General features: G+C 44.2%; 1 protein-coding gene across 1 annotated transcript in view; it reads left to right on the forward strand.

The window, feature by feature from the left end:
- The first annotated feature begins 959 nt into the window (after nt 1–959).
- Nucleotides 960–13,090, forward strand: part of LOC119661179 (protein Wnt-4) — a 43,504-nt gene continuing 31,373 nt past the window's right edge. Inside the window, exon 1 of the mRNA XM_038070397.1 lies at nt 960–1,529. Within this exon, the coding sequence (XP_037926325.1) occupies nt 1,447–1,529 (83 nt within the window). The 5' untranslated portion in view covers nt 960–1,446. The remainder of the gene's footprint in view (nt 1,530–13,090) is intronic.

Raw genomic sequence — 13,090 nt, forward strand, 5'->3', positions numbered from 1 at the left:
TCCCATTGAATCTATTTTATGGCTGGTCGGTGATAACAAAAACGATGCCATTAGATCCCCAACACTGTCAGATTTCTCAACGAATGATTATAAAAGCGTTTTATTGATACATGAGTAAATTATCCACCCATCACGCCGCACATTTAAATATCTTAACTCGCTTTTTTCATTCGCCACGGAATGGCTCCGCATTTTACGAAACAAAGTGAAATAGCGAGAGTGTCTAGCCCCTCCCAGCTATAAAATATTCAAACATCTTAAAAATTAATAGATACTAACATCTTATCACTTAGCTAAACACTAAATCACGCAAGCAGCTAATAGCCGCCGAAAGCGAAATGTGAGCTGCGAGTGGAGTTATTTGACGGTAATCACGTGAGTGTATCTTTCTGGGGCCCACATATCTACCCATCCGCGCACCACCGTCATTGATCACGTTCGACACTACGCACATATGTAGGTAGGATCATATTAGTTGCCTGGAAAAATTGCCTTATTGACAGGCCAAACAATGAGCAAGTGCATTCAAGAAACCATCTAAGATCGGGGCCGTGTAAATTTTTTATGTACTTTCTCACGCCTGCTGTGAGGCCGTGCACTGCCTTGGTGGAGGTGAGTTTCGCTCAGGTGAGCTGGGCCAGGTATGTATGGACATATATAGGTGTTTATGTGCATGGCGGATCCCCGAAGTGGTGGTCTTGGGAACACTGAGCCCATCCCATCTCGTTCCACATCCGAAACTAGTGTATCGCCACAGATACTCGTAAAACGCTGTCTGGAACTATGTTCTGATGAATTCGTTGGTTTTTTACTCGTTTGTATATTTGTTGCACCTAAACAGGAATGTATGCACAGCCATAGTATATGGACGGGTATATGTTTGCCGAAGCCTGTGCAACGCCTTCACCGTCCATTCTCCTAAGATGTTCTCACATATTTCTTGCTGGCTAAGTCCAACCACGATATTATCCGAAAACTGCTCTGTACCTTTTGCAATTTCTTCGTATTTATGGCCGTGTTGGTATGTGAATGGAAACACGGATAAGCCTATCATTAAGTTTTTATCATTCGAACAAATCGGGTTACAGTGATTTAACAGATTAGCTTCGAAAAAAATCGCACTCCTCGGCCCATAGGCAATAAACTCGTTTCGGAACCAATCGCAGATTTTTCGAAAATAGTTTTTATTGCTGCACATAAGGACGGGAGGAAATTAACTACCACCACCGCCTGGATCGGGGATTTTAATTAAATTTGTTTATAATCAGATAATTTTTAAACAAATTCATTCAGTGTTTAACTCAATTAATAACATTTAAGTATAAAAACAAACCATCCAACACGGATCCCCCCGGCTTAATGGAATCTAAAAATCTATCTAAAGTTATGTCCGTGCTGACCGCCCACACCTAGTTCCATCTTTCCCGTATTCGCCAGTTACCAGCTATGTTGCCGTGGTTCATCCTCGTTAATTGTATCTACAGTAGTGTGATATTCAGCTCCATTGTTTGTGGGGATGTAGTGAACGGGTGAGTATCTGATCCATTGCAATCGCCTCCTGGGCAGTAACATTAACATTTCCAAATCAATCTTTTACCCTCCACGAGTGTTAATTAGTCACATTTCCCAAGTATCGATTCCAAATCTTTTCAGTCACTAATTAGTGCATTTGTTTATTTAAGCACTCAGTGTTGTTTGACAATGTCTTCTTCGATTCATTTTGTTGTTTTGTTTCTTGGTATTTCTAAGCGTTTTGTCTTTTCGACACCTTCAGAGCGAAATAAGTCACTTAATGGTCGCGATGACGACATAAATGCAAACAAAGTCTCGCCCCAAAAAGGAAGTGACTTGACTAGACGACAGTCTATTTGCCCAAGAAATATGGGCACTGTCAATAGTATGACGAATTAGTCACATAGCGTTTTGCTTCAATGGCCATTTAAGGTAGTAAAATTCAGAGCAACTAAATGTACGACATAAAATATTAGACAATAGATAAATAGAAGGCCGTAGAAGTTTTACGTTGTATCTGTCACTTGTGTAGAATAGTTACATTTCAGACCAAAGATTACACATCCCTTATATGCTCAACAAACTGGTTTGAAATCCTTTTTGTCCTTTACTGTCCCAAAACTTCGTCATACTCCACACAGAGCCTGCAGACAGTGCCTGTAGATATCCCTAACTTCCCCAGGTGATAGTTTAGTCAGCAATGACTAGTGAGTATTCCCATTACAATCTAGACGCTCTTCTTGGTGAGGTTTAAACGATCCTTTGAGCGCTTGGGTTCGTATCCCCCCATGAATAACCTAGACTGCTCCATTCCTGATGAATTCGCTGAGTATAGTTCCCTCAGCCACTCCTCTTCATTTGTCAATATGCATCCGATTGCACAAAAGGGTTTTGGTCTGTGTAAAGGCGTCCCTGCTCCCTTTCTGACCAGTTCTACCGCTACCCCATTGTCTTCTAACCCAAAATGACATGGAACCCACAGTATGCAGACCTTATTGTGCAAGGCGAGCGTCCTCAGTCTCTCCCGGCATTCCCATACCAGTTTAGAGTTCACCTAGTTGGATCCCCCCGAGAGCCACCAGCGGAACACCGCATGTATTCACCGAAAGGCTGCCAATAGCAGAGCTTTCTCTGGCCAGTCCGCTGGCTCATTCCCATCTATGTTCCTATGCCCGGTAACCAAGAGCTGGGTGACCTTGAGCGTACCGCCCAGATAATTCAGCGCGTCTCTGCACTCCCCCCCCAGCCTAGAAGATGTTGTCGCCTCTTAGCGGTCCTGATGGTCGACTTGTACTCCTTCAGGTAGTTCTTGTATGGCTGCCAATATTTTTGCCTGTAGCAGATGTTGAAGGTTTCTCAGGTCAGCTTCCTGAGGCTGGAGAGATCTTCATTTCATCGACTTTAAAGACGGTATCGAAAGCCTTTTCCAGAGCCCCGATCTTTGACTCCAGTTCGTCTGTCGTGCCAATCTTACCAATTTGCGCATCGGAGAGTTTGGTCTTAATTACTTGTCCTAACATTCTCCAGTCGATCCTCCTGGGTTCTCTGAAGGGTTTGCAGACCTCTGCCGTGAGATCTAGACTGAAAAGTAGAGAAGGATCTCTGGTCAGACACTCTCCAGTCGTCCACCCTGAGAATCCCATTGTCGTTTATTAGGGTGATATCAAGGACCTCTTCCCAACCGTCAACGCGTATGCCTTGCATTGGCGTCGCAGTCTATCTACAGGTTGGCTTTCTTTGTTACTATGGTGTTCGTCAGATGTTGTAGTTCTTCTGGCGGAGCTGATCGTTCGTGAGCCATGTAAGCCGAGAAAATATACACGTTCTCTGTCCCCGCCTGCTCCAGCTTGACCACGAATAGGTTGCTGGAACTCAGGTCCGGACACAGAAAAACGTGCAAACTCTTCCTCGCGAGAATACATACTCTACGTCTATTCTGATCAGCGTCTCCTGCGCTGTGGAATAAATTAAAATATTAGCTTTGGAGCCCTGTGATGGTTCGGTCGTCTCCGACCCAGTCTTCCTCCAAGAGGAAGACAATCAGATTAGCCGAGGCGCAGTTCGAGTGCAGCAGATTTATCTGCGTTACTCTCAGGATGATCTGCTTGCGTGGAGGGTTCGTCAATCCCCGTCGGTCCGTCGATTGTTATCTCCTCCAACAGCTCGTTGGCGGCGTCGAACACTTTTACCTTTGCATTCCTGACTCTGAACCGCACTTTATAGTCGGCTTTTTTCAGTGTCTCCAGACACTCTTCATTTATACAGAATAGTAAAGTTTGACTGTTTGTCTAAGGTTCCTCCTCCTTGATAACAACCCAATCGTCCATGGGAATCCCGTGGTTTTGAAGGCGCAGGAATTGGACGAGCTTGTCCTTATCCATGTGGATCTTCGGCAACCAGATGCGAGCGACCGGTCTCCTGGGAATCTCGTCATAAGGGAGGACCTTGAGCTTTACACCCTCCCAGGCGTGGCTGATCTTAGTGACAAACGAACCGAGAAAGTCCCTAGAAAACTGGTCCTCGCAAGCTATAACGTGGAACCCACGGATGACCTGGAAGGAATCAAAGCAAGGGATGAGTCCCGTCTGTTTGCCTTCGGTGTCCAGGAGACGCTCAAAGACCATCGCCGAGAGTCTGACCTCAACCCTGGTCCAAAACTACGGCGTTAGTTTGCTGCTAGCAGAATTACCATCCGTCAGTGCCACACGTAGGTGGCTCCTGGTCACGTCGCTAAAGGGTTTCGTAGTTCGTGGCTCGTAGACTGACTGTTGTTGGGCAACTTTCTTCAGATGTTGCCTAACGTCTGAGCTCTTGCCCACTCTGCACCGCTTCTTATCTTGCCCGACCTCGTCTTGAGATCGATTGCGTTTCAGAGCGATGGGCTTCGCCTTCTGCTCGTCCACCAGGCCGCCACGTGTTTCAAATTTCTGATAGAAATAAAATGTTGCTATCATATTATCCCTTCCTCTTCCATGGCGCTAAAGTCCAAATTAAGCCTTGAACTTCCGCGTCCAATTATCTCGATGCAAAGACCGCGTCCTCCAGTTAGAAAATCTTACAACTAATCTGCAATATGCGTCCAGTGACTCCTTTCGACGTTTCCTTGACTTCCCTATTGGTCCCCTACTATTGAATCTACCTTTCTACACTCGTTTCGGAGTCCATTGCAATTTCCAAATTTTGACTAGTGTCAACGTTGGTGGGTTGTCAAATAATTCATACAATTCGGGATTGTATCTGATTTGCTAAGCATCTCCTTCTTTTCATCATCAAAGGCGCAACAACCGGTATCCGATCTAGGCCTGCCTTAGTAAGGAACTCCAGGTACCCCGGTATTGCACCGAGGTCCGCCAATTCGATATCCTTAAAAGCTGTCTAGCGTCCTTACCTACACCATCGTTCCATCTTAGGCAGGGTCTGCCTTGTCTTCTTTTTCTACTGTAGATATTGCCCCTATGGACTTTCCGGGCTGGATCATTCTCATCCATGTGGATTAGATGGCCCACCCACGGCAACCTGTTGAGCCACATTTTTTCCACAACAAGACAGTCGTAGTATCGGTCAGGGTTTCGCGCTTGTAGAGGCTCCGAAATCGCCCATCCTTGAAGAGGATGGTGCCTCTCTCTTGTATATCAGCATTGCGAATCAAGATGGTACTACTGATGTCCATATGTCAATAGCTTCTCCATCGCTTGCTGCAGAGAGAAAATCTGATCTGTTGCTGATTTGCCTGGAGTGAAGCCTCTTTGGTATGAGCCAATGATGTTCTGAGCGTATGGGGCTATCCGGCCTAGCAAGATAGAGGAGAATATCTTATAAATGGTAATCAGCAACGTGATACCTCTCTAATTGCTGCACTGCATGATATCCCCCTTTTTATGTATGAGACAGATAATGCCTTGTTGCCAGTCATCAGGCATTGATTCGCTGTCCCATACCTTGAGCATCAATTTATGAACCACTTGGTGTATTTGGTCGCCTCCATATTTAACCAATTCGCCTGTAATTCCATCGGCTCCTGGCGACTTATGATTTTTTAGCCGATGAATTGCACGAACTGTTTCTCCTAAACTTGGTGGTGGCAGTATTTGTCCGTCGTCTTCAGTTGGCGTCAGTATACAGCATCTACAGAGAACCTACTTCTGGTTGACGATATTTATTGGATAATGGCTTCTCGAAAAGTTAAGCAGTCTGTGTGAGGGTCCTTTCTGATTTCTGACACTTCACACTTCCTCACGTCAAATACAAAGCTTCATTCGGTGAAATGAATGCAACTCTCATCGTACCTTGGTATCTCCCAGCCTTAATATATATAGGGAAATATCCCCTACCTCCAAATAGAATATGCCAACTGATCTGTGAATACTCAAATTTTCTCCTTATAATGACGTTTGCCTAAAGATAATTTTGCAATTTGTAATGAACTTAGAGGGATTGATATTGATGGTCAAGCGAGTGGCCGGAGGTGACCTAGAGGGGAGAGTCATCCCAAAACCTCAAAAAAACTGGCTAAGTTGACCGTGAAGGTCTGCCCACAAATACTGAAGTTCGATCGAAACACACTGTCGACACGTGCTTGCACGCCTCTGAGCTAGCTAGGCACGGGAATGTGTAGAGTTCTGGCCAGTCTACCATGAAGTTCTGACTGGTTCATCAGCCATTTGATCGAAGCGTCAGTTCTGTGAATGCTGTGCCTTTAATGTACGCTTTAAATTTGGTTTAGAGAACTTGGGGCTGTGCAAGACCGGACTCGAAAAGAGACTCGTTTTCAAAGCGTCGAAGGCCAATATAGCTTCCTTAGTCGGGGAAAACTCACGCTTGTTCTGAAGCTTGTCCGTCAATGGTGTTATCAGTGAAGTGTAACTTGGCACAAATCGCTGATACCACCTACATATTCCAAGAAGCCACCGTAGTTCTTTGACGGTTTTCGGCCGCGGAAAATCTTTGATGGCGCGCACCTTGTCGGGATCGGTACAAATCGTCCCGTTACCGATGATGTATCCCAAGTATCGAACCTCCCTTGTGACAAATTTGCTCTTCCGCCACTTCGCTTAAGAGCAACGTGTGCTGGTGGAAGGTCTCTGTGATGAGCAACAAGTCATCTAGATATACAAACACTTGATGGCACAAGTGAATAGGGATGGCTTTGTCCATCAGTCATTGCAGAGCCCAATTGATACAGTGGCTGCCCCGGAACTATGAAGCCTTATCCTTGGACGCATCATCCCGTTGAATTTATCAGAACGCATCCTTCAAATCTAGACCCGTGATAAATCTAGCCTTCGCAAAGCGGCTGAAAATCCCCTCGATGGGAGGTAAAGGATGAGCGTCCTTCGTGGTGACACTTTTCACCTTACTTGCACGAAAGCAAAGCCGCACTTCGTCAGGTATCACCACAAGAGTAACTGACGAGGACCGATGCTTTGCGATTTCTCGATGACTCCCAACACCGGCGGTCAATCTCTTCATAGAGGAGCTTCTGAATGGCGAGAGAGACTGAGAAGTGTTTCTGTTCGATGGATTTATTATTCCCGCATTGATGACGTGCCTTGTTAGACTTGAACGTCCTAAGATTTCCGACTCGAAAGAAGGAAACTGCCTTGCTCGCTGGCGTGTCGTCAACTGGTTTTGGTTGACGTTCTCGACACTTCCTGTCGAACATACAGAAGGTGCAAATAAATCAATAAATCAATCAAAATCAGCACCATGGTAGAGATTTTGAATTACCGATGGGATAAAGAGGAATGATTCCTCCTATTGTTGAGAGGGTAGTCCCGTCTCCTACCCAGAGATCGATACGTGATCTCCCCCATTTGTGCCGACCGTCGTTAATAATTATCCAATCGAAATCCGAAGCGAAGTAACTTTGGGTCCGGTACCAATCAGTCCAGAGACACGTTCACCCAAGACTGTGACATCCGCATACAGGCGAATATCATTGCTGGGCCGACTTATGAAAACGACAATGACAATGGTTGCGCATTATTCGCCGCTGATATTGACGAAGAAGAACAGAGCGCTTAAGCTTTTGCGTCGCCACCTCTGCTACTCCGAAGATTCGGCCGCTTAATATTCTTGCAGTCTCACGTACCACGGCCTCGTAACCGAATGCATGGGTTTTCTAGAAATAATTGGTTGTAGGTTTCAACACGAGAGGCAGACAGAGGGTCGACACGTCTAAGGTTGTGATGGCAAGCTGATTTTGCGGCCTCCTCCCCCAGGAGAAATATTCCTCCATTTTTTTTTTGGGAGCTCGCAGCGAAAACCCTGTGACTTCATGTTCCGCAGCCGTACCTACCCCACACAATCTTTCCACTGGCGTCCCAGACCACCGCAGTTCCTGCGACCACGGGACTGTACCGGTTCGACCTCCACTTCAAGCATATCATGGAGATTCTCGTCGTCCTTTTCGCAAAATGTTTCGGTTCCGTCCACTTCCGGAAGATGACGCTTTGAATTGAACTAGCTGATGTAGGGCCAAGCGGTCTTGCTGATTTTCAAATTTTTCGACCCATCCACATAACTCAGGAATTGTAGTTATGTGAATAGGGAACATTCCCGGATGATTTCGACACAGGGTTTCCACCAGTTTAGCCTCCTTAGGCGGTTGCTAGAGTCTAGATACCAGACGCCAAATGTCTTGATAGAAATCCGCGAAGAACTCCCATTCTTTTTGGGTCCGACTTCGGATTCGCTCCTAGAGATCAATATCTGGCAGTCGATTCCGAAATTGATCCCGATGAGCGTCCCACAGATTCCGCCACCAAACGTCTGAGTTGCCTTGTCGGTACTCCCAGTACCACTCTGTCACCTCGCATACCAGGAGTATGTACGTGTACTCTAACAATATAAAGAAGTTCCCCTGTAGACTCGAATGAGTCAAGGATTTGACCCTTAAAAGGAACTTGTCTATAGGCAACGACCCGTCTGACCCATCATAACTTAAACCCCAGGAGTTTAAGATATATGATATCTTGTCAAGGACAACACGCCACGAACACGAACTGTCAAACTAGCTGGGGATGTCGAAGGCGTCGAAAGCGACACAGAAGCTGGGGCTCGATCCATCATCGGAGGCCTTTTAAGTTTGGATGAGCGCTGTAGCTCGTCCAACACCTCTCAGACGACCAAGCTCAGCCTAGACATCAATCTGGGTTCCAGATACGACGACGATTCCGGAGTCATATCATACGGTTTCCTAACATGGATTGCCGTGTTAAAAGACCCTCGTTGGGTGTCTTCTGTCAGAGGATAAGCGGAGTCTTCGGGGGTAGCTGAGGTCCAGCGGCGCTTTACACTCGCTCCATGATGATGGGTCGTTGCCCAACCCGGTAGAAATGGTCGTTTGACCATTACTTTTCCCCCTAAGCTAATTACAAATGGCGCCCAACGTGGGGCCTTGCGTTTCCTAGATTCAAAATATATATGTATGTTGAAAGGGATCAGATATCAAATATTAAGTTTTCGTTTTGACATACTATCAACCAACAACATTGTCTTTCCAGAAGCAGATGCATCAGACTTTAATCGCTAAGCTATCCGGATACAAGCTGTAATTATAAAAACAAATTCTCTCTCTTTCGACTGCAGTCTCCCCATATCAAGTAGGTCCTAAATGGAAATCCATCTATTTGACAGTACTATGTTTGGAGTTCTTGCTAAACACTTAGGTCAAACTAGTTAAAACCAACCAGTCTTAGAAAAAATTAAAATGAACGGGGGATCCTGAAATTCAAATTCAAGTGTTGTTTCAGATCCACTTAGTTGGCGCAAACTAGAACCAAATACGGTCCTATCGTCAGATTCCATACGCTACCAAATGTGGACTAGAAACAGAAACAATTTGGAGGCTAAATACTAAAAATAGACCACAATACTGGAAAACACCAATTATTCAGTTCCCCAACCTCAGAAGTAAACAGAATCCAAACGGAACGCCTTTCCGCGCCGAGATGATGAGTTATTTCGCTAAAATCCATAAAATCAATTAACACTGACTATACCAATAACTTCACCGATACATTATTGTCTTAACCGGAAAAGCAATTAGCACCTCTGATGCACTTAATCAAAGAACTAATTAAGCCTTTCATAGTCAACCGTTGGGTCCCGCTTTCAAATGTCCGCTTATGACTAGTTTCATCAAGTCTGCGACTTCACAACCGCGGGTATAAGTAACATCTCGTCTCGTCTTAGGTCTCCATTCTTAAGGAATCAGCAGATCACCTCAAGGTGAATCTTCGTGGAACCTGCCAGCTTATAGTGATCCCCTCATAAACGACGTGTTTATTCATCTTGTCAAAACGCTGATGGCAATCGATGGCTTAGAAGATGATGAAAATTAGAAAGAACCAACTACGACTATGCAATATCTTCTCGTCTTGTCCGGTCTCCAATCTTTTCCGTCTCAGATATGTAAAAGTAAAATTTAATTGCATAAACAAATGGAAAATATCCGTGGACAAAAAGCAGACAATTAAGTGGTAATTCGCATTTAACTGTTTAATCACGTCTTTGTTGTATGAATGCAATTATCTCCATTCCATCTTAAATGGGAAGAGGAGAACTAATTGATTTTATTCTAAATGGAAATGATAGCAATTTATTTGTTGTTATTTCCTTTCCCTTTCATTAAGAATATATTATTTTCTCCATCAAATATTGACTACAGAGTACCATGTCTTATAGCTCTTCAATTTCGTTCATTTTGACTAACCAGATAGCATCGGTTTTTGGGGAACCATCTCCCCAATTAAATGAAAGATAATTATTTTTCATTGATTTTGCTCTTATAATTTATTGACTACTTCATTCTAGAACGAATATAACTTCTATTACTAATTACATCTTTTAGATTATATTATATTTTTATTAAAATGAAAGTAAAGCTGAAATTATGGTCCTTCTCTGGCCGCGGATGCAATTAGAGTGTTGAGAAATGTCATTCTTGTCGTGGCCATTGAATATAGCGGCAGAGGCGAATTCACAATGACGCTCAGGTTCGCGCCTCCGATGTGCTGCCACAGATTTCTTATTTCACCTCGGAATTTTGATAATCAGCTTTCAAGTTTTCGGTTATTATTCTGTTCTATTTTTTTCATCGAATATAGAACACATATTATTCAAATTATATAAGAACCCGCAGCAAAAATTGTTTTCAATTTTAAAAGTAATTTCTGTACTTCTTCTTTCGAATTTAATGCTTTACTCGGGGCAACACTTATAGGAGTCGATAGAGTAATGTATTATGTCCTGCGAAAACCTGTTCAATACCTGATGAATGACCAACTGGAAATTGCCAGAGTACAATCGAACAAAGAAAGGTTTAAATGAATGGACTATGAACACAGTACTAAGGAAGCGACCAGATTGATGGACCTGTGATCCACCCACCGATTTGGAAAATCGTCACTATCCACAACAACCGGTGTCCAGTCTAGATTTCCTTAAATATGGTAGCTCAAAAACGCCCAGTTTTACACCGAAGGCCACCAATGTAGCATTTGTGATGTAGCATCACTTCGGTCGATTTGGTTGAAAGTGGCCCCATCTATAGAAACCCACGTTTGTTTGCAGATCTATTTCCGTGCCAACCAGATACTTCCAAAGACTGTTTCATGTGACAAATATGATTTTGATACTTACCTGGGAAAAGCTTCGTGAGTTCGTTCCAGTGCATCATAGGAAGTATATTCCTCTGACCCTAGAGCCTCCTTTGTTGGAGCGTAATTATTTATGCAGCTTACTTTTCGAAATTTGCCTTCGTTTATGTTCCTAAAGCTGATAACAGTAAGCTTTATTTTTAAGTTGACTGGAAAACTTACCCCAAGCACTTGGTTTACTAGAAGTTCGCTACCTTATATGGTATAGTGGCTCGTTTCTAACGCTGTGATGTCAGCCTTATATCAATTTGCACGGTAGAGGCACATTCCATGAGAAAATGCTCTTTTGTTTTTCTCCCTGCCCGTTCTGTCGTTGTATTATCAGTCCGAGGCTCTTTTCGTGGCTGCACAGTAGGTAGCTTTTTCTGGAGTGAGGTCAGCGCTAATCAACTCTCAAGCTAGAGAATCAATTTATCAGGTTTTGAGGCGCGGTTCACCTGCATCCTTCTCCGTCTGTAGTCTTTCATTAAGAGGAAGCTCCCAGCGATCAGTACCTGGAGATGGAGATGAGGTTTCGTAGCAAAGCTATTAGGTGTTAGTTCAGCAGACGTTTCCCCAGTCTTATGCGTAGGTACATTTTACCACCATTGGACCGTCGAAAAATTTCGTTCAGTCAAATTTGCACTTGGGGCTGGTAATTGTGCACCGTTCTCCATTGATAATTTCATCAAATTTGGGTCAACTTTCAAGTACCGACGAAAATGTTGTTAGCGAAGTTTCACATAAAATACAGCCATAATGTTACTCTGTCGCCCCCTCTCCGTAAATGAGGAGATTGGTTTTCTTAAAAAACAAAACTAAGCTCTCCTTAACAAACTTGAGGGAGCTCTTGAAAAAAAAACAAGTCTTTAGAAGGCTCAATCCGCAGCCTGTAGACGACGATTCCCTAGATTCAAGCCGACCAACTGCTCGACTACAGTGCCACAGAAACAAACGACCAGTGCCACTGCTCTAACCGAATTTGCTAACAAACAGCAACCGTAACAACAACCACCGTAAGCGCTGCGAAGGAAGCAGGTGGGTACCAAAATTCCTCCGTTGAACTGCCAAAGGATTTTAGGGCTACGCAAAGCTCCATTACAAATTCCGTCACCAATGACTCCCTGGTTAAGAAATCAGATATATCTAATCATTAAATCCTCCTCAAAAACAAAGAGGATTTCTCAGCGACGAAAGATCTTTTCATGAAAACCCAAGCGAAATTCTTCACCTATAACTTTGAGCGGATCAAGGACAAACGGTGAGTCGGCCATGCGGCGCCGAACTGCCATTTGCAATATCATAATCATCATCAACGCGCAGCGGTGGTTCGACAAATTCCGGTCAGGCGACGTAAACCTTCAAAGTGAGCCACGTGGACATCCAGAACCATCGATTGACAACGATGATCTGCATTTGCTAGGCGAATCCGACACAAGTCAGCCTGTGAGAGACATGCCAGAAAAACTGGGCGTACTCTATTCAACCGTTTCCCCGCCCTAGCAACATCTTGGAAAGGTGAAAAAGCTCAACAAATGGGTTCCGCATGCCCTTACGGAGCAAACATGGCGCTTCGAATGGAAATTTGCAGTTCTTTACTCTCCCGCAACAGAAGCGATACCTTTTTGCATAGAATAGTGACATATGATGAAAAGCGGATATTATACGACAATCGTCGCCGATCAGCACAATGGCTAGATGCTGATGAGCCACCGAAGCATATGCCGAAACCGAGCCTCTATGCGAAGAAGGTAATAGTGACTGTTTGGTGGTCTACAGCTGAAGTTATCCACTATTCTTTTTTGGCACCTGGAGAAATGTTAAATGCACAGGAATACTGTGCCCAACTCGAGGAAGTGCACAAAAATTGAGTATTCAACGGCCGAGGTTGGTCAACAGAGATGATGTAATACTCATTCACGACAATGCACGACCTC

The sequence above is a fragment of the Hermetia illucens genome, chromosome 1 (assembly GCF_905115235.1).
Source record: "Hermetia illucens chromosome 1, iHerIll2.2.curated.20191125, whole genome shotgun sequence".
In the NCBI taxonomy this organism is placed as follows: Eukaryota; Metazoa; Arthropoda; class Insecta; order Diptera; family Stratiomyidae; genus Hermetia; species Hermetia illucens.